Raw genomic sequence first — 22,383 nt, forward strand, 5'->3', positions numbered from 1 at the left:
AGTTTGAAATGAAATAATTTCAGCTTTAAATGTTTTAATTTATATAAACATTAAATCGAAAATGCTGCTAGTACTTTGAGTTGAATTTTTCATGCAGAATTTTAACTTTAGTTAAGTACAATTTTGGAAGCAGTACATGTATTTGTAATTGAGCAAATTTTAGCCATGTAACTGTACTTTTACTTGAGTACAAATTTGCTGTATTTTTTCCACTACTGAATGTTACAGAGTAGTTTTATTTCCATTGCCAATGATCAAAATTCACAAACAGGAACATGCCTGGGGATTATGGTGCAACATTAAACAAAGAATAATATTAATAGTATAAACTATGATAACATTAAATAAGGGCAGACAATCTAATAAACTTGAAAAAATACTTTGATATACAAATACAAAATATAGCCTACAGGGTTCTCAGAAGTATTGAAAATCAGATATTAAATAATACAAAATGTAACCAGCACCCATTTTGACATCACTTTGCATTGTAAAACAGGAAAGAGAATAGGAAATAGGAAAATCACAAAGTGCTGTGAGTGTCAGGCGGTCCAACCAATATTACTCAGAGAAAGTTGCACAGCTTTCCTATTGTAAATATAGACATTTGATTTCAAATAAAAACAATACACAAGAATCCATAATATGACAGATTAAAATGTAAACACTTTCCATTTAGCAACAGAAATGCATTTATCTGGTACTGTACAGTTCTAACAATTACACAATACACTTACAATAGACTGTAAGTACTGGTCTTACCTAAAGACAAAGATGCACAGAGCATGTTGCTTGGCAACACTAAAACAATTTCTCACAGCATCACAGGTACAAAATCAAATAATAACAACAAAATCAAATCAAATAATAACAACAAAATAACTTATTTGATGGAATTTGATCTTTTAGAGCTTTTAAAATTATCATTTGGGTATCAAAAAAATTATAATTTGGGTATCAAAATGTTTATTATGAGATAATTTTTCTATTCTTGAAACTACTCTTGAATTTTTTGTATTGTGACAACAGATACAGCAAGCCTTCTAAAATAAATACATCTAACAATGTGATTTGATAGTGAAGGTCTCGGGTTGAGTGCATGGTTATTTTGAAGTTCCTGGCTTGGATAGTTTGGGAATACCAGGGGCCAGAGCTGCCATTGTTTTGTTTGTTTACGGTCAAACTGTTACCATAGCAACAAATACCCCAACCTAGAAACCCTGGCCACATTATGCTAAATACTTGTACTTTAAAAAAAAATATGTTAGGTCATTATTTATTTAGTAGGCTTTAGTTTGTCTTATTTATTGTTAAATGTTGTTTCTAATGTTCATATATAGGCTGTATACATTACTATCAGGTCCACTTTCCCACTAACTTTAGCTTTTGTTCTGTTATTCTATGAAAATGCAAAACCATGTCAATCTTCTGTCCGGTTTCGTGTCATTGCGAAGCTTTTAAACGCACACTATTTCCTCAAAAGCCCCAAGAAAGCCAAGTGTGTCATAAAGGGGGCTGTACATCCGCTGCACCGACGTCACCGAAGCAGCGAAGCCGAGGTTGGCGAGCTGTTTTGGGAGAAGAAAAGCGCTGTGAGCCGCTGTGGTGGCGGAAGGGAAGGACCGGACGGATAAAACACCAAATATACCTTTTTGTGGGGGGGCAGAGACACGTTTAAGTCCCTTTTAGTTTCTTTAAATACAGTTTGAAGCATGTCGACACCGGCCAGACGACGACTTATGCGGGATTTTAAAAGGTACCGAAGCATTTGTCTTTTCTTCCTCGATATGTTTGTGTTTGTTAGCAGCGTTAGCCTAGCATTAGCATTAGCCTAGCCGCTGTTGATGTCGCAAAACGCTGTAAATCAACATCTAAACTCATCGTAATTGTAATATAACACGTTTATATCGCACGTATGCCGCTTTGATTCCCCTACAGTGAAGATGTCATTAATTTTCGTGCATTTTTGCGCTGTGTTAGCTCCCGGTTTGTGACAAAGGCTCGCCTGTGCAGTACAGTGGACAGTCTTCTGATCCATTCTTGTTTATTTAAGTGCACTTATCAGCTGGAGCCAATTACAGGTGGAATTTTCTGGAAAACCAAGTACGTTTACGAAGTTCGTGCACATAAATGGTTAAATAAAACTAATTTTAACGTATTTTTTCCCGGGTTGTAGCTAAATAATGCTCAGGAAATCAAACCTTGCATTTCAATCCATTAGCTCACACTGAAAATGGGGAACTATGCACATATACTATACTGTAATCTTGAGTGTGCAATCTAGATAATACTATTGCTAAATATAGTGATATTTTAGTGGGAGTTTAACTAATAGCTGGATGCAACAAAGTCATTATAAATTGGCTTAACACAATGAAACTAAATGTTAACCAATTGGCTATTAGTTTAGTTTCTAGATCTATTTTAAGTATGAATATTGTCCATAGTGCTAGCTGTTTTTGGGCACACATGGTTCCCAGATGTTGCACAATCTTCTGCATGGCTGTCTGTTGGGACTTGGATTTCCTCTTGTTTTTTTCCCAATATTGTGTCTATCCATTTAAAAATCACGTTTATGTTCACCTTAGTTAATTTAGTATGGCTACTAATTGTAAAAAGCACACCCATTTCTCCCATGGGATGTCAGGGTTTATTAATTGTACAGCTTTAGATATTAACACAACATTTATGAATCTGAAAATATATTGACTATAGCTGTCAGCCCAAGCAATTTAAAAGAAGGATCCATTCTTTGAGACTATGATATCAATTAACTACATTAAGTGCCGTTTTCTCGCTACTCGCAAAGTTTATTGATCCACAGGGAAATTAGTTGGACACTGCAGCTCATACATTAATATATAGTTGTAAAGAGCAGAGAATTAATTGTAATAAAATTCAAAATAATGAAATGGCAAAACTAGCATAAGATTTGTGTCAAGTAGGGCACAAATACAGATTAGATAGTAATAAAATGTATCTATATAGAAGACATGGGGTAAGGGGATGCAGTGCAAAGAAGAAAGTGGTGCCATTGTCATGACATAATTTTATATTTACACATTTATACAACTCACCTATGTAACTGATTACCTTAAGTAGCTTTTGACCATAGCCCTTTGGCCTATAATGTATCATAATGTATGTCTATGCTCTCAGTGATGACTGTATAGATACTATTTGGATATAACAATCCTTCCAAAATGTGCTAAATCATGCCTGTAAGTGTCTTGATTCAGGTTTCATAAAAAAAAAGTGAATTGGCCAAAAAGTGAACCACAAGGATATATAAATAAATATCACTTTATACTCGAAGAATGACTTGGCAAGTTTTTATTACAAATAGCAAAGAGTGAGATTACTGAAGTATCATAAATTCCTCCATAAACAACCAAACCTCCTGTCTTATTCTGCATAAAAAAACTGTTAACCCTGTAGTTTAGATTTTTACAGACATGTTCTGAAATGTGATTCTTGTGTTAAAATGTGAATTTTGAATAGAATCCTATTATTAAAAAAATAAATCTAGTCACAGTCACAATGCTCATCAGAAAAATCACAATTGGATATTTTCCCCCAAATATTTCAGCAATACTATTTCCCCCTAACATTTATTATCCTTATGGTGGCACACTCTGTCTGTCTCCCTGTCTGAGAACACTTCACACACTGTTGGAGAAAGATGCTAAGCTAGCCCCTTAAACAGTAGCTTCTGCAGCGGCGTGGATACAGTGTCAGTAACTCTACTCTGCCCCTGAACTCCCCAGGTGCCCGACCTTAACACAACAGCCAAATAAGCACCCTGACTCTTTCTGGATCAGCAAAGGAGTGAATGTACCACCTCAAAACTCATGAACTCGAATAGAGTTGCAACGGTTAATCGACTAACTGTGACAAGCCCACTATAAAAAATAGTTTTAGTTGTATTTTGATTTAAAACACAAATGAAAATACCTTTTTAATTACAAAGACAGTAGTATTTTTAAATCAAAATGTCAGAAAAAGAATAAACCATTTCAAATTTTCATAAACATTATTTGTATCTATACAAGCCTTCAGTCCCCATATTACAACATTTATTTGTTTAAAATGAGTTTTGAAAATCTACATTTACTCATAGTAGTAGTTAGTAGTAGTAGTAGTTACAGCAAAAGATGCAAATATCAGGTTGTGACCTTACAGGCATGGCATGTTGTAAGCTCTGTGGAGAGATGAGCCCATTCACAGAAAGAAGGCATGTTTTTCAACATATTTTTAGCATTAACTGGATAAATGCAAGATGATCGAGATGATTTTAATGCAGTACTGGGGAAAAATACAGACAAAACATCATGGAAAAGCACCAGAAAAGTGACGAAGTATACCTTTAATTTTAATCAAGACTTGTGTTATGTTCATTGAGATCTTTGAAATCTTGGAGCTCCTAGACAGTTTAAACTAGATCTTTACTTAAATAAATGAAAGATTACATAATGATCAAAATCACCAGATCTTCTCAAATGATTTCCAATACAAACACTATTTTGTTTTAGTTCTTGGCTCTCAATAAGCCATGCTATTACATAATATTATTTTGATGTTGTCAAAGTATTTATTACAGTGTCTGTCCTGACCCAACCATGTGACAGTATGAGTCAGTATTTTTACTTGACTAATCAAAACTCAGATCTAGGCTTACACAATGAGAAGTGGATACTCCCTAAACACTATATTATGCCTCATAGTGTTCTCTCTTGACTTGTTCCCATGTTTTTTAATTATGTTCCTTCATCATAAACCTGTCTGATCCAGTTTGTTTGGTTACATCTGGTTCTCCCTTTTTAAGTGCCAATACCTGATAAACAATACCAGTGTAGGGATAGTATGCATTTACTTCTTTAAAACACTAAATGTGATTTATCCTACAGAACAAATTATTTATGAATAAAAGTTCAAATATTATGAAACGTGTGTTGTTTCATTTGTGTCCTTCACATTTATAGTGCAATCTAATCAATGTCAATAATTTTGCAGATCAACTTTTAAAACCTTAAACTGTTATTTAAGTTGTGAGTAAATAGTGAAAATATGTGGATTTCTTCCCTTGTTGTTTGCTTGGTCCTTATGCCAGAGGAAGGATGCTTTAAAACCACTGTATGTCATTTTTGACATAAAAAAATAGACTAAACTGAAAGCATGTGTGTCTGTTGCTCTTGAAAACATGTGTCCTTACTGTGAGTGGGTTTGCATCTCCACAAACCTGACTCTTATTTGGTCTGGAGTAGGGCCTCCTGCTTGTTTCCATGGAAATGTTGTTCATCTTGCTGTAATCTTCCACAGTGAGATATAAAACTCATCCATCTCCATGCAGAATGTTCCGAAGTGTGGTTTTAACTTTCTATTTCCATGGAAACGTGCAGATGATGTGCCACCTCCAGAAAGCTACGTACTGTACCTTCAACCAGAGTTCTGTGTGTGACTGGTGAGTGTTTTCTAGGCTGAGACAGTGGCAGCTTTTCTAAATGAGGTTAATTGCCCTGGGTCTGTGCTGCTCGGAGCTTAAGGACGAATCTACACGGTCGGTCTCAGTACCTGGATCCACAGTTCCACGATAAGCTCCCGTTCAGACTTGCTCCAATCTGCTCCACAAACTGACCTACATTTAAACAGTGCAATGATTTAATCCACTGTTTAATGGAATATGGTGATGTGGAACTGCTTACAACACTTTCCAACTGTTGAACTTGACAATTTGTGATTTGTTTTAGAATGAAGCCTAAAGAGAGCACACCTTTGCCTGAAGCATTGTTAAAGATCAAACTGGAATTTGAACTTTCAAACCAATCCAAGAATCCCATGCATTTCAGAACATGTTTGTAGAGGTTTGAACTAAAGGATTAACAGCTTTTACACAGACCAAGTGTTTTTTTTGTTAGTTGCAGCCATTAAAACTGATGAATTTGGCATGTTTAACTTTAAACTTTAAATTATGGCTGCAGTTAACAATGATTTTAGTAGTCTGTTTGTCCAACAATAATTTCTAAAGTAAATGTAGATTTTCAAAACACATTGTTGGTCAAATAAAGGTTGAAGTATAGGGACTCAATGCTTTTCAATATAGAATATTTACAAATAAAGTAGGCTATATTAAAGCAGACTAAACTTTTCAGAGCTTTTAGCCATGTCGTAGTTGTTGTCTTCTCACGTATCCTCTCAGAGTTGTTTTTAGAGATTCGCATGTTTCAGCAATCTTTAATCGCTTATTTTCAAGATGTCATATTGTCGATCATCTCTCATTTTCACTGCCCTCGCTACTTACTCCGTTCTTCAATTTTATTTGGCCAGCATCGCTAGCCATTTTGTCACAAATGTAAAAAAAAATGTGCGACTTGCTAGCGTGATCTGCAGCTGTCCATAGGAAGGGCCAACAGCATGTGGCACTTTGTTGAAGTTTACGTCGACTCATTGTCAGCTCCCATTGGGCACAACAGTTTTGTAATGTGGAAGTCAGCACACTTTTACTAGATAGACAATACTGTGATTTAAAATATGTTAATTGTAACATAACTATCCACAGGAGTCATATATTGCGCTTCTGCCATATAGTTATAATCTGTCTTTAATGAAAATCATTTTAGGTCTTTTTTTAGTCCAGATATCGATGGTGATTATCAAAATATTACTACGATTATTTAAGATTACAAACACGACTAGTCACGATTAGCTGATTACCTGTTGCAGCCCTATTGCAAATCAGACTTTTGTTGTAGTTTTTGTTCATAATGCTAGTATAAGCTAAGTATGGGGAGGTTGTCTCGTCTTGTTGTGTTCGACACTTAAACACGCCGTCCTCTGTTTCTGTAACAATAGCTGACAGGTGTGAGTCGAGTGATCAGCAGGATTTTCATGTTGTTGTTTGAAGTTGCTTGGTACTTGTTGCTGTGTCGCACAATGGACCTCCTGCTGCTTTTGAACAAGCTCCGGAACAGACCAAATTCAGTTCAGTTCTGCCTTAAACATTTGAGAGCTGGGCAAAAAATAAAGGTTGAAACATGGCTTTATTAAAAACTTTCAAATTTCCCAAACATAAACAATACTAACCTTTTAATTAAAACAGCAAGCAGTGATAAAGGGCCCTTGTGATCGTGGAATGGCCCCCTGCAGTGGGAGAGCTGCCCGGGCTCGACATTTGATTCAAAATTGCCACTGTTACTGAAATAAATGTTTCTGTGCCATTTATAATTTTGCATTTTTTAAGATGTATAAATTTAATTCACATCTCATCATGTCAAGGTCATCAAAATACACAAGCACTATTTTGAGTTTGTTTAAATGTGATGTTTGCAAAAGTTCACAATAGCTGCATTGTTAAAAGGTTTAGCATAAATCTTGGGGTGTGGTCATAACAAGCTCTTAACAACTTTTGATCCCAGATTTGTCCTGATGATGCTTTTCTCAACTGGATTTTTAAAAATTTCAAATATTCTTCACAATATTCTGGCCTTTTCCCAGCTTTCCTCAGCTTGCATGGACCATATGCTTCGATCGTTTTTTTCTGTCTATTCTCTGTTGTTGGTTGGTGGAGGTCCAAACATGGCGACTTTGCTCTGGCTCTGGTTCTACTTGTGATGTCGTAGATCTACTTTAAATAGAACCTAGAGTCTGAGTCACTGATCACTCTAGGGACGATTAATCTCTCTCCTTTTTTATCTGATAAACTTGGATGCAAACAAACTCGACACTAGAACTGCAAGATTAATCGTAATCGAATTGCAATTAGTAAATCACAAATCACAAAGACTGCAATTTTTGAAGTATCATAACTTCCTCCACAAACAATAAACATGTTTTGAAATGTGATTCTTGTATTAGTTTGTCACATTTCAGTCTGTCAATTCTCCTGGACATGTTTAACAGACTCCTATTATTAAAACATAAATCAGAGTGCTTGACAGAAAAATTGCAAAATATTTCCCAAGGTCCTATAATTTGCAAAATCTCCAAACCTCAAAATGCTCTGCTCCACCTTGTGATGTCATGAATTTTTCAAGTTGACTTTTTACCTTTTGTTCAGTAGAGATTGGCAGCTCCAGGGCTGAAATCATCCAAATAATCCAAATTCTAATGGAGGTGTATGGAGTTTAAAAACAGAGTTCTTCCTGTATTACCACATGACATCACGAGGTGGAACAGAGCGATTTCAGTTTGAGAGAAGAACTCAGCCTAAATATCAGGGTTTGTGTGTTAAATGTGTGTGAATGAAACAAAACACGACTTCAGGTATGTTTGTGATGAGGAAATAACATTATAACGTGGATCACAAACTAGAGTATTATGGCCCTTAAATAAAACAAAAAGAAAATCGTCAAAACTGATTCACTGCGACTGAAAAAATGTTGGAAAATCGTGATTAATTTTTTTCCTCCTATTGCCCAGCCCCTCCTCCTCTTCAATATTCTGTTGTTTGTGGAGGAAATTATGGTACTCCAAAAATTGCAGCCTTGTGTGTGCTCAACACGTTCATTCAAATTATGATTTCAGTACGATTGAGATAAACCCTGTAGCCGTTTCTCACTTGTGGTTCATTCCAGGTCAGGTCTTGTGTGTATGTTGACTGCACTCTCAGTTGCAGGTTTGGCGTGTGTAAACTGCAGTGGACCATTCTCTCTGCTGATCTGTGTGGATGAGGCTTCGTGTTCGGACTCATAATCGCGCTGCAGACGAGAGCTGGTTTAATTCAGATCACTGCTCTGCTCTGTCACAGCCTCCACCTCAAATCAGACAACGCACCGTGTGCATAGAAGTAGAGAAGGGCGATATGCCAAAAAAAGAATTGCACGGTTTTCTTGGAGCCAGATAACAATTTTGATTTAATCACAATTCATGTATAGGTATTTTATTACCTTTTTAAAGTGGTAACTTTAAGAAACTATATAAGATTTAGATTTAAAATTTCATAAACTCAACTTGACCTTTGTGTCCCCACATAAGAGGTAAACACGTTCAAATCAAATAGAACTTTCACTGATGACAATTGTAATGCTGATTTATTCTTAATTACAAAAACATTGGACATGATTGCCAAGTTATTTATTATTTGATGTTTTGGCTCGAGACGATTACCAATCAGAAAGCAGAATGAGCCTCACATGATTTGGGTTGCCAGTTCCAGCGTTGAAATCCAGTTGGTTTAACCCTGAAATGCTTCACTACCTAAACCCCGGCACCTGCAGCTAATCATTAATCAGTGCTATTTGTTACTGTTTGTCATGGATGGTTTTGTATTGTCTCTTTCTTATATTTGTAATCATAAATGTTTCTCTCTCCTCAGACTTCAAGAAGACCCTCCGACTGGAGTGAGTGGGGCGCCATCGGAGAACAACATAATGCTGTGGAACGCAGTTATTTTTGGGTGAGGCACACGTTCCTCCCCTCTCCTCTCTCTCCTCTATCCCTTGTCTCTCCCTCATCCCTCCCTCCTCCCACTCTCCTCCCTCCCTCGTCTTTGTTCCTCATCTCTCCCTCATCTTTCCCTCCCTCCTTCTCCCTCCATCTCTCCCTAGTCTCTTTCTCCCTCCTCCCTCCCTCGTCTCTCCCTCCTCCCTCCCTCGTCTCTCTCTCTCTCTCCTCCCTCTCTCGTCTCTCTCTCTCCTCCCTCTCTCGTTTCTCTCTCTCCTCCCTCTCTCGTCTCTCTCTCTCCTCTCTCTCTCCTCCCTCTCTCGTCTCTCTCTCTCGTCTCTCCCTCCTCCCTCTCTCGTCTCTCCCTCGTCTCTCCCTCGTCTCTCCCTCGTCTCTCCCTCGTCTCTCCCTCGTCTCTCCCTCGTCTCTCCCTCGTCTCTCCCTCGTCTCTCCCTCGTCTCGTCCTCATTTCTTCCTCGTCTTTTCCTTGTTTCTCCCTAGGTCCCTCCCCCTCCTCTCTCCCTCCTCTCTCCCTCCTCTCTCCCTCCTCTCTCCCTCCTCTCTCCCTCTGACGAGGCTAAATAGAGATGTAACATATCGAAATCTCATATTATACCTTTAACCTCACTGTATGATAAAATATGCAAATTTTGGCATTTCAAAGATTTTAAAATAAGGTAAGGTCTCCTGCACCCTCCTCCTCTCCTCCATTTTCCTCTCCTCCTCCCACTCTTTCCCCTTTTCTTTCTCTCCTCCATCTCGCCCTCTGCCTCTCTCCCTCTCTTTCTCTCTCTCTCTCTCTCTCTCTCTCTCTCTCTCTCTCTCTCTCTCTCCCCCTCTCTCTCCCTCCCTCCTCTTTAACTCAGTACAAAGCTTTTGTGATCCATCCTCTGATTGTGAAGAATAAGCTCTCAGCGGGAGAGCGTCAAGACACACTTTGAATTTAAAGGGCAAAAGAGGTGACAGAGAGAAAGAGTGAGTGACTGAGAGAAGAGGAAGGAGTAAAGGAGAGGGGGAGAGAAAGAGACAGAAGTGCCTGGTTAGTACTTGGATGTATTGCAGACTGCTGGCACTTTGAATGCATTTAGAACATTTGTAGTAGTTAGAAGGGCCTGACATCAGTGCGTTAGAAATATACAAAAAATTAGCACAAAAAAATTCTAATTATATTGGTAGTTAAGAGTGAGTACAAACTAGTGTGCTCTTCACAAACACATCAGTGTACTATTTAAGTATAATAGATAAACATTGACCTGTATCATGTTTTTCCTGATGGGTATTACACGTTTGCTCCATTCATGTATAGTATACTACATGTTACTGCATTGTACCCTAAACAAGTTGCAAATCAAAGCTGGTCTTCTATGTAAATATACTTATACTAAATATGCTATACTTTGATTTAGTACACTTTAGCTCTATTATAATGTAATTTTAATTATAAATGTGATTGTTTTTCAGACCTGTGGGGACACCATTTGAAGATGGTAAGGTTTTTCTCGTTATTTTTCTTATAAATACTGTGTGCTTATTTGTCTGCCCTGTAAACCAGTGTTGTCTAAGTCAGTGATGCCCATAGTGGGGGTCGTGAGGCTTGAGCTGGTGGTTGTGAGGTATATTTTTAAATTATTAGTCTAGTTTTAAAGAAAGAATAAATGCAGAAAAACTTAATCTATTTAAGTTGAAAACAATATGTTACCATTTACAATAAAACATGATATTTATAATTAAGTTTAGTCTAAGCCAGGTTTGCATGTTTTTGGAAACAATACTGTGATTCCATTAAATTTGTAATTTATGTTTAAAAAGTAGAACTCTAGAAATGTACAACACCAAGAGCACTAACATTTGAAAGAAGTATGAAGTATGTAAATATGAACTGCAATCTATTGTCCTATAATTGGGGAGTAAGCATTAGCATGCTAGTTGCTGCTGGTATGGCAGCAAAACTCCACTCTGGTCTTTGCCCAGAGAGCAGAGTTTATAAGAGCTTTTCATAATTTTCATAAGTTTCTGCTGCAGCCTCCAGGTGCAGTAGTAAATGAGAAATCTGTGCTGGAGTCCAGGGCTCAGCAGTTTGGGGAAAATATCTAATTGTGACTGAGATTAGAATTGCATGTTATATTTTAATAATTTTTAAACTCTTCAGGAAGTATTGGCAAAAAGACTGAAATATGTTCTGAAATGTGATTCTTGTATTAGTTTGGCAGTTCATGCTTGTACAGATCTAAGCTACGGGGTTAGTTTTTATGCAGCACAAGACAAAGGTTTAGTTGTTTGTGAAGGAAATTCTTGTACATCAAAGAATTCACCTGCAGCCTTTTCGATTTGCTAATTCCATTCCCTCAAATTGTGATTCGATTGTTGTTAATCTTACAGCTCTAGCAGAGACGGAGATTGCATTGTTGTGAAGAAGTGCTGGTTATATAATGAAAGAAAGTGTTTAAAAATGTGCCAGACTCAGAGTAAAAATGGTTTAGTCATCGGTCTGAAGCTGTGAAGGACAGATATCTGACTTAAAATTATTGACTTAAAGGTGGGCTTTTATGTAAAATGGACTTACTGGAATTTTGTAACATGTTATAGCATCGTTCCCTCATCAAAAAACATGTCTGAAGAAGAGGTTTTCTATGTCATCCATTCATTTTTTGAACCCTCCTTACTGTTAGCAGTACAATTCTGTCCAAGACTCTGCCCACCAACGTACGTCACCCATGTTCCCACATGGGGGGTGTTGGAATCAAAGCATCAAAACAAAAGTATGTTGTCTTTCAAAACGATAAAAGGTAACATGATGATCTAAATACATTGTGTGTTAACAGTTAATACCCCATAGAAGTGTAATATTCTCTCTTTAACTAGGTGAAAGATGCCCTGACAGTTAAGCTAGCAAGTAGCATGTTAACAGTGCACTTGCTGATTATCAGACAATGAAATGCTTTATAATTGGATGCAGACAGTACACAGCAGACTTATTTTGACCTCAAGAGCTGCTTATACAACATATCTGTGCTGGGGCAAAACACATTTCTCTCAAATACATGGGGAAAAATCCTGTACAGGGACTTTAAGTCTTGATGGAGTCTTAAATTCTGCATCATTTTATTTTTAGCCTTTATTTCTGCAGAGTCCAGTGAAACCTGCAGTGTCTCAGGCAAAAGCTATTTTTAACTCAACGTCTGTTTTCTGTCCAACTTCTCTCTTCTTCTTTCCCTCCATCCTCCTCTCTTGTGTGTTTTCGTCTAACCTCACCCTTTCTCTTTTTTCTTTTCCCCCATTCTCTTCCCTTCCTCTATTTCTTCATCTCTTTCCCCATCCATCTCTCTCCCTTCTGTTCCTTGTTTTCATCTAACCCCTCTCCTCCCTCCTACCCCTCTTTCTCTCCTTCTTTTCCCTCCTTCTTTCTCCTCTTGTCTGTGTTTAATCTAACTTTTCCATCTCCCCTCTTTCTCTTCTTTCTCTTTCCCTCCTCTCTCCCCATCTTTCTCTCTTTATCCTCTGTCCCCCTCCTTCTCTCTCTTACTCTCTCTCCTCCTTCATCTACTTTTCCTCTTTCTGTCTCCCTCTTTCCCTTCATCTCCTCTTTACTTTCCCTTCCTCTCCTCTTCCTACTCTTCCCATGCTTATCTATCTGCCGCGCTCTCCCCCATCTCCCTTCCCTTCTCTCTCTTTCACTCCTCTCCCTCCCTCATTCCTCTTGTCTGCAGGAACGTTTAAGTTGCTGATAGAGTTTTCCGAGGAGTATCCAAACAAACCCCCCACGGTGCGGTTTGTGTCCCGAATGTTTCACCCAAACGGTAAGAAACAACATGGCCGACATGTCCCACAGTTACATGACATTCACTTTACTCTAAGCTTCGCTTTTATTACATTATTTACATAGCCAGTCAAAATCAAATCACTAGAATAATCCGATAATCTGATAATTAGATCTGATTCGTGGCGTGTGTTTACAGCACAAGCGAAATCTGCTCATCAAAACCACCCGGTAACACATGTCAGTGAATCAACGTGTTTTTAGAGAGTTGTATTTAGAGACAAACTACAATGAATTTTTTGTCGCATTAGTTTTGGGGTTTTTTCTTATTAAAACCCACACAGGTATGAACAATCAGAAAACAATCGGATTACTCTAAGTTAGTACGAAAGTGGTGTGTGAACTGAAATGAATTGTTGAATTGAATTGTTTATTAATATTCAAGTTTCCTCGTCTGTTTTAGATTCTGAGTTAAGTCACGGTCCTGTTTTGTGTCCTCAGTTTATGCAGATGGCAGTATATGTTTAGACATCCTTCAGAATCGCTGGAGCCCCACGTACGACGTCTCCTCCATCCTCACTTCCATCCAGGTACAGTCCTCATCTGTCTGTGACCAAGAGTGGAACTAAAAGTGAATCTAAAAATCTGAAAATGTCCAATTGTGATTTTTCTGACATGTATTTCAAAACGGATACAATTACAATTTATGTTTTGGTAAAAGGATTCTGTTCCAGGTTGACGCAGACAGTACACAGCAGATTTATTGAGCTGCTTATACAATATGTCTGTACTGCAACATTTTAAAAGTTGAATGATTGTTGAGCCCACGGTATGGCAACTTCTTACCTCCTAGCTCCATGTCCCACGTTTTTATTTGTATTATTGTTTCGCTTACTAGTATATTTTATTCTGTTGTATTGTTCTGCTCGTTGTTCAGCACTTTGTTAAGCCTTAGCTCTTTTAAATGTGCTCTATATCTACATTTTGATTGAGATGCACTCTGGATATCTGCATTCTGACATTACTTTCACAGTCCTTTCCCTCTCTGTCCTCAGTCTCTCCTGGACGAGCCGAACCCCAACAGCCCTGCGAACAGCCAGGCGGCGCAGCTGTACCAGGAGAACAAGCGGGAGTATGAGAAGAGGGTGACCGCCATCGTGGAGCAGAGCTGGGTGGACGTCTAGACACAAGACATCCTCCAAACATCCTCCTCCCCCATCGCTCATGTTTACCTCGACAAACACATAAACGATTACCACCACACGTATGAGACAACACTGCAGAAGGATGAGCGCCGAGAGGCAGAGCACTTCAATTCAAAATGTCTGTCTTGATTTGAAAAGTTTTTAACATTTTAGGTTGGTTTAGATAGTTGGACATATTTCAGCCTGTTGGTTTCAATTGATTCTTAAAGTTAAAATTGCACTGCGTAATTTTTCTGGTGGACAGTTGTCTCCATAGAGATGTTGTTGGTGGTTTTCAGGTTCTGTAATGTGACGATGTTATACTTCCGGGTGGAGGCAGGTTTCCCTGATTGCTGGGTTTCAGGTGACAGAAGATGTGGGCAGTTAAAATTATATTGTTAAAAACACAGATTTCTATTATAATACAGTGAATTCTTATGTCTAGACACAATAGAAATGCGGTTAAACATTTGTGAATTTACCTTTTGGATATTGGGAAATCTTTATATTGGCTTAAAGAGGTAATTGAAGTAATCTGCGTCTTCAGAAAGTTCACTCTTCACTGTGGTTAAATCCAGTTGTGACTCACTCAGAGCCTGGAATGTTCCATTGTATAGCATTACTTATCTATCCAACTCGCCTGCGTTTGTGAAGAGAAGTAGGTGAAGCCGTCAGACCGAGTTACAGATCAGATCTGTAGAGAGGTGACCGCCCACACGCTGTAAGAATGCATGTTTTTCAGGTCTTTTCGAGCATGAAAATGCCAGTAAGGAAAAAGTGCTAGATGGATATGTTTAATGCCATACTCTGGAACGTTTCAGGTAAAGCAATAACAGCTCTATGGAAATGAGAAGGTGGTGGATCAGAAATGTCACGCAGTGCACCTTTTTTTTTAAGCAAAATTATCTGTCTTGTAGGATTTTATTGAGTTGTTCAATTGACTCATTTATGTTGAGATTAGAAAAAAAGATGTATTTAAATAATGCCACAAATCTAAACCAAACTAGATGATTCTAAATGAGATTATCAAAAGTATCGAGAATCTGATACTAATCGATAATAAAACTAGTATCAAAACCTGCTCAAAAGAGTATCTAGTTTCAATACTAAAGTCACATTCACAGGATGGAATTGCACCTTTCCTGAACAGCTTTAGAATGATCTCGAGCTGAATCAGAACAAGTATAAGACACAGACTAGTCTACGCCCATGGAGCACTGGATCACCACAACCTACCTGGACCACTGAGGGATTAGTTACAAGACCACATGGTAATATAAAATACTTAATGTTGAAAATCACATTCTATTGCCGATTCAGATGCCACTATTATCACCATGGTATAGGAATCTGTATTGAGCATCGAGTCTATTCCTTAGTATTGAAATCGAGTGTGAAATTCGTCAGAACTACTCAAATCAAGATCAACATTTTGAATTGAAGTCGTCATCTAGGAAATTTTTTTTACAGTGAAAGTGCCACTGAATGCACCATAAATCCGAAACCTGCATCGAGGGAAGGAGGAGCCCAAACCATTATGTGGGAAGATCTTTGTCAGTTAGATCACTTTTTTTATTGCATGATGTGAATAAGTTATTGCTAACAGAATTTGTAATATATCTTTTAAGTTGTTTGGTTGGACTGACGCTGTTGAGTTTTACAAATTAGTTCCATGTTTTCTTTTGCCGTATTTTTTTTTTTTTTTTTTTTATGGTGCCAAAGTAACTGGGGCTGTTTGAGATGCAAAATGGGCCCATATAAGAATAGGGGTTTGTTTAATACATTGAGTGTTTGAAAGAGACTAAAAGAGCTAAGAGCTAAATACAAAAGTTTGCTTAGTATTATAGAAGACTAAACTACGCACTGAACCAGAGATTAAACCAGAGATTAAACCAGAACCACAACAGGTAAAAACTACTAGGACTCGGACTACCACTACTAAATGGATTAACCCGGGATTTAGATGGAGGACTTGGACCAGGGACTAAGACTGGGGACTAAAACAGAACTAGAAACAGAACCAAAACAGGTAAAAACTACTGGGATTAAATCTAGATTAAGCCAGAACTGGGACAGAACCATCTAGTCAAGAAACCTAAACCTTAAAGAGACTTGCTCATCGCTATAAACTTTGATGTTACCTATGAAAAGTCAGGAAATGTGGTTTACGTTGGATCGAAACCAAACCAAAAAAGGTCTGAACCAGGACTAAAATGACTAAAGCAAGACTATTTTCATTGATTAATTGTCTAAAATGGGTCTAAACCCGAACTAAACCAGGAAATCAAGACTAAAACCAGGATTAAACCAGAATCAAAGTGGTCTAAACTGACTAATCCTGTTTTTTCTGGGACTAAACTAGGTATAAAGTAGGACTGTGTCAGGTAAAAGTGGACTAAAAGAGGTCTAAACTTGGGCTCAACGATGTCATAGCAGGAAAAGGATTGAATCAAGAATATAAATTTCGACTACATGGGGTGTGAGCCTACTTAAAATCAATACTAAACCAGGACTGAAATTGGTTTGAAAAAGCGAACCAAACATAAACCACGCCTTAAATAGGAATTGGGCAGGTTTAAACCAGGACTGAAACTGAAATAAGTAAAGAACCAATAGGACTAAACCGAGTCTGAACTGTGGCTTAAACACAAAATATAAACAGGGCAGTTCTGTTGTATGAGTAAACCAGGAGTAAACCAAGACCATTGGTCATTGTTGCTTATAAGTATTTATACACTGCATAGAGGATACAGGAAAGCCAGGAAAACGATTTAGGGTCTAAAACTGGACTAAATCAGAACCAGGTCCAAGCCAGGTCTATACCATTTCTGAATAGAAATAGGGCAGGTATGAACTAGGACTAAAGCAGATCTAAACTGAGATTATTGCTTATAAACTGGACTAAAGTGGGTCTAATTTGAAGTAAACCAGAACCAACTGTGTGTACACTAGGACTAAACCACAAAATAGGAATAGGGCAGCTCCAAAGTAAGACTATACCAGGTCTGACCCAGGACTTTACCAAGACTATTGATCAACAACTATGAACCGGACTAAAGTGAGTCTAATTTGAACTAAACCAGAATCAAAACTGTCCTTGTTTAGACCTGGTTTAGTCCTAGTTTAGACAAAGTCTCCAAGCTGTGCCCAGAATCCATTACTCGCCCATTGTTTTCTATATCCTCTGCCAATGCCGATTTCTCCTGCAGTCATTAGCTTGGTTTATTTTTGGACCATGTAGGTTTAGGTTCTGGCGTCACAAACCGAAGAAGTGCCAAGTTCCTACTGTACGGATGAATCATGAATGCACCACGCCAGGCGCTAATGATATCGAATGGAAAATGCAAGAATGTTGTTGACAATATACCCAACACTGCCTTTGCCTGCCTATGTCACCATATCTATAGTCTGAATGTACTCAAATCCACATATCACTTAACATAGGAATCATTCACGAAGTCTGGAGTTTATCAGGTCTAATTTAGGGCTAAACCAGCTCTACAATTACTAAATATATGAATAAGGTAGTTCTAAATCATGATTAACCCAAATAAGTACCAAAACATGAAAATGGGTCTCTCTAAATAAAATTATTCAAAATGCAGAGGGCACCACAGTTTGAGAAACACTGATTTAGTTTATATGATGGCTGTCCTATTTTGTTTTATTTTTGTTTTAGATCTAATGTGATTGGTTTAACAGGTATCCACACTTCAAACTCTGCCCCCTGCAGCCAGGTGTTTCTAGTTTGCACAAAGGTTGCCAAATAATGACAAGGAACAGTAGAAGATGTTATTCAAAACCATGTACACAGTTCAGTAAAACAAGTTTCAGCATAGGAATGATCACGTCTTGATAACAGTGATTGCTACCATGGGTCTGTTCTGAAACAAATACAGGATTTCTTATATTAAAGCCGTTCATGACCTCACAATTTGATGGAATATTTGTTTTCAAAGAATAAATTAGGCTAAATAAAGTGTTTCATCAAATGTTGAAATTATCAGTCAACTTTGATTTGCTTCTCTAACAGCCTCAGTTGCATTCCCACCTGTTTGTCTTTTATTTTGAAAAGCTACACAGATTAAGCTACTAAAACTCGGACATATTAATCATGTCTTTATCGTGCCCTTTTTACAAATGAATTCTCTTCATAAAATCATGAAATATATCCTGAATAAATCATAATTTCCAGAGACATGTTGTGGTTCGTGACACTTCACCAGATCCAATAAGCAGAAGGGATATGTTATAAACTTTTGTGAATTAAATGATGTATACTTATAACAATATGCTGTATAAAACATAATAAACACATTTTTCAGACTTTGAACTTTGTGGAAGAGTCCTAATTTATGATGTGAATGGAGGTTTTAATATTGCTATTAATTGCTACTGTAGGTGTCAAAAGTATCAGGAATCAGATACTAATCGTTACTATATCGATAGTATCGATAATGAAAAAGTCAGGACAGATATGAACCTTTGCTAAACAGCTTTAGAATGATCTGGAGCTGAGTCAGAACAAGTATCAGACACACAGACTCATATACGGCCATGGATCACTGTGGAACCTTCCTGTACGACAGATTTATGCAGATATTCATATAAAAGAAAGTACTACCATTTAATGTTAAAAATTACATTCTACTCTCGAAAGAAAGTCAGTATTGAGTATTGAGTGTACTCCTTAGTATCGAAATAGTTTGAAATTTTTGTATTTTGATGACACAAATTTCTACCAAAGTCAGATACCAGAGACACACATTGCTGCATTTAAATTATTTCCTCAGCTCTGGTCTCAGGGTTGTTCAGAGCATGTACAAACTCATTGCGGTGAATAATTAGGTGGCTCAGCATGCCTAAGGTAAGTGAGAAATAACTTTGGACCACTGCAAACTAACACATGTGAAAAACAGAACTAGATCATTTTTAAGACAGTAAAAATCTGTGACTTTAATTAAAATTAATTCTGATGTAATGAATCATGTAAAAATATAGGGCAGTACATTTTTAACAAATAAAAAATTCAACAAGTTAAAATCTGTAAAAAAAAACATTAAACATTGTTTAAAAACTTTAAAAGCATGTTTAAAATGAAAAAAAAAAGAAGTAAAATCCAATGCGAGTACATGTCTGGACACGTCTGGACAATGGCATCAAACAGACAATAATAAAATCAGCTCCATTTTATGAAAAAGTCCATAAAAATCCTTCAGTCCCGTTTTATGGTCATCACCGACCCTGTAATACAAGAAAATACAATATTCACACTGTTTACAAATCACCTTTCAAATGAATTGAGTGCACAGTGCCCATTTTAATACATGGCCAGGAGCATTCATGACACTGACACATTCACAAACAAAGCGTCAAATCACGCCAAACGCCCCATGAGGGACGCTTAAGAATTTTGCTATGTCTTTTTCTTATGTATTTTTACACAGTGAGGCTAAAATATAAGATGAATAATTATTTGTTTTAATTATTTTTATGCAAATTGCTACAGCTCAAATGTTAACAAACTACAAAAAGTTGGTCACATTTATTAATGAATTAAATGTTTGACTTGTTTATTTGGCTTAAAAAGAGTCATTACAACTCAAACCCAAATCAAAGTAAACAGTAGTGTAGTAGTGTATTACCTGTTGCTTTTTCATGATCTCATCTCTGGTTTTAAAAACAGGAGCGTCCTCCACCACGATGCCTTCAGCCATTTCCTTTACTCGTTCCAGAAGTTCCTCGCTGTATCTGCAAAAACACAAAGACCTCTTTAGGTAAGTTTACTATGATGCAATTTCTTTGGTTTTATTCAGTATCTGTATCTGCTCAGTCATCTCTTCTTTGTTCAACCACTGGCTTTGAATTTATTTATAAGTTGACGATGGTAAAGAACATTTGGCTTTAGTTTTTTAGTCAAGATTTAAAGCCACTGCTCTTGCTTCTTTGAGTAGCTGGTTTAATAGATTGGCCTGTCACAGAACATATTATAAAGGGGAATAGACAGTTAAATATACAATAAATATCACAATAAATGATAACACTGAAACTACATAATGCCACTAATACAATAGGGCTATTCCATTAAACCTTTTGTGAAAGAACACATATAAAAAAGGGAATAAATGAATTGCAGAACTCTAAAGCCGTTCATTAGTCTCATTGAGTGTGATAGTATGACATAAAAGTAAAAAAAAACCTTTTTTTTTTTCAATAACTAAAACCAAATGTATCTGAAAGAGGAGATAGTGATTATTATGACAGGATCAGTAGCACGAGGCCATTTTAATCACTCAACAGACACTTTAAAACAGTTAAAATTCTGTAATGGAGGCCTCAAAATTGTATTTGAGCTTCACAAAAAGAAAGTATAATTTGTGGTGAAAGATATAATTAAAAAAAAAAAAAAAAGTTGATTGTGGGGACAGCATTTCTGTTAGTATTTGTCCAATAAAACCTTCATCACAAATGCTTTGTTCTATTATAAACTAATATTTGATAAACAAATTATAATAGTAAATGTCTTAAACCGGGCTGTGATTGAGTGGTTGTCATTTGCCAAAATAAACTTGTTTTTAGATTTTGAGATATTTTGAGACTAATCCAGGTTTCTCTACTGAAATTACATTTGTTTGTAAAATTTTACATAATTTATTATTTAAGAAATAGAGAAGACCAACACACACCAGAAATATGGGTCTATGTTGATTACACGTTCATATTAGCATCTTTAACTTGTAATTGTTGTTAAATAAAAAATCTGATTCAGTCACAGCCTATAATAAACTATTTTATTCTAATTAGTGCTGCAGGATGAATCGCAATAGAATAAAAATTGCGATTTGAATCAACGCAATTAGCAAATCGCAAAGGGAACAATTTTTGAAGTAACATAATTTCCTCAAACAAACAAAACAACAAAAAACTGCTAACCCTGTAGTTTAGATGTTATTCTGAAATCTGATTCTTGTATTAGTCAGTTCATATTTCAGTGTTTTTGCCAATTCTTCTGGGCGAGTTTAAAACGTGAACTTTGAACAGAATAATATTATTATGTGATATTAAAAATGGCATTGACTAAACTCACTGTAAAACGCTTGATTCTGATGTTTAACCTGTATTATTTGTAAAGTAAACTGACCGACAGCCCATGAACACGTTGTTGGCCCAGACCATGGACAGCGAGATCAGCTGGTCCTGTTGATCCGGGCTAAAGTCGCTCTTGTTCCGCAGAATAAACTCCCTCCGCGCGGCCCAGTGTTTCTCGCTCTCCCAGTATCCGCGGAAAGTCTCCACCTGCTCCGCCACCGCCCGGTTCTGCTGGATGAAGTCCTGCACGTCCAGAGCAGACATTTTTCTCCTGCAGACACAGCCAAGAAAGAGCAAAACAAAGGGACTTCCGGTCTGGAGCGGAAGTGCTGAGGGCAGAGGTCCAGGGAGGATATTAGAGCGGCGTCCAGCGGCGGAAAGATGAACTACAACCTGTGGAATCATTTCATTATGAATTTGATTGATTTTTACAATTATATGTTGTTAGGATAGTGCTAATTTAGTAATTAGCCACTCAGTTATTAAATGATGCTCTATATTAATTTAACCTAAAAGGATCAAATGATTTATAGTGTGATTGGACCTCGTCATACTCTCAGATGAGCAAGAGACAAATTTTATTAGATCCCACAGAAAATGGCTGGAGCAAGGGGAAAAATAAACTTTGTATTTTATTTTTTTTTCTTAATTTGGAGAAAAGAAATAATGAAATGTATTAAGTGAGAAAACTCACAATAAACATCCAAATTTGTGAAAATGAAAGTGGTATATCAAAATATGTTACAAAAAAAATATTGGTGGCTTTAAACTAATCTGTGACCAAATTGAAAAGTGCATTGTTGGCCTTAAAGAAAATACATCTACATGGATTGACCAGTGAATGTTACAGAATATTTCAAAAAATAGTCTGATTCTGATTCTGAATTATCACCATCACCAAAATCTGAGACCAATTACCCTACTTTATAATGGTGATAAATTATGTGCCTCTATATTTGCCAAAACACTAAAAAT

At 36.9% G+C, this 22,383-nt stretch overlaps 2 protein-coding genes across 2 annotated transcripts; one reads left to right on the top strand and one right to left on the bottom strand.

Moving 5' to 3' along the window:
• The first annotated feature begins 1,534 nt into the window (after positions 1 to 1,534).
• On the top strand, positions 1,535 to 18,652 carry ube2b (ubiquitin-conjugating enzyme E2B (RAD6 homolog)). The gene is made up of 6 exons (XM_033978287.2): positions 1,535 to 1,756; positions 9,311 to 9,391; positions 10,840 to 10,865; positions 13,086 to 13,175; positions 13,637 to 13,725; positions 14,191 to 18,652. The coding sequence occupies exons 1-6, from the start codon at positions 1,713 to 1,715 to the stop codon at positions 14,317 to 14,319; spliced, it is 459 nt and encodes a 152-aa protein (XP_033834178.1). The 5' UTR covers positions 1,535 to 1,712; the 3' UTR covers positions 14,320 to 18,652.
• Positions 18,653 to 19,324: 672 nt separating this feature from the next.
• On the bottom strand, positions 19,325 to 21,702 carry cdkn2aipnl (CDKN2A interacting protein N-terminal like). Its single transcript, XM_033978709.2, has 3 exons — positions 21,461 to 21,702; positions 19,965 to 20,070; positions 19,325 to 19,563 (listed from the first exon to the last, which is right to left on the bottom strand). The coding sequence occupies exons 1-3, from the start codon at positions 21,670 to 21,672 to the stop codon at positions 19,555 to 19,557; spliced, it is 327 nt and encodes a 108-aa protein (XP_033834600.1). The 5' UTR covers positions 21,673 to 21,702; the 3' UTR covers positions 19,325 to 19,554.
• Positions 21,703 to 22,383: the final 681 nt, after the last annotated feature.

This window comes from Periophthalmus magnuspinnatus, chromosome 14 (genome assembly GCF_009829125.3).
Source record: "Periophthalmus magnuspinnatus isolate fPerMag1 chromosome 14, fPerMag1.2.pri, whole genome shotgun sequence".
In the NCBI taxonomy this organism is placed as follows: Eukaryota; Metazoa; Chordata; class Actinopteri; order Gobiiformes; family Gobiidae; genus Periophthalmus; species Periophthalmus magnuspinnatus.

Bases quoted from the DNA above. Each gene is read 5' to 3' on its own strand.
- ube2b (XM_033978287.2), top strand. From the start codon at position 1,713: ATGTCGACACCGGCCAGACGACGACTTATGCGGGATTTTAAAAG. The intron at 10,866-13,085 runs GTAAGGTTTTTC...TCTTGTCTGCAG, and splicing joins GGGGACACCATTTGAAGATG to GAACGTTTAAGTTGCTGATA. The intron at 13,726-14,190 runs GTACAGTCCTCA...CTCTGTCCTCAG, and splicing joins CCATCCTCACTTCCATCCAG to TCTCTCCTGGACGAGCCGAA.
- cdkn2aipnl (XM_033978709.2), bottom strand. From the start codon at position 21,672: ATGTCTGCTCTGGACGTGCAGGACTTCATCCAGCAGAACCGGGCGGTG. The intron at 20,071-21,460 runs GTCAGTTTACTT...GTGTTTTTGCAG, and splicing joins AACGTGTTCATGGGCTGTCG to ATACAGCGAGGAACTTCTGG.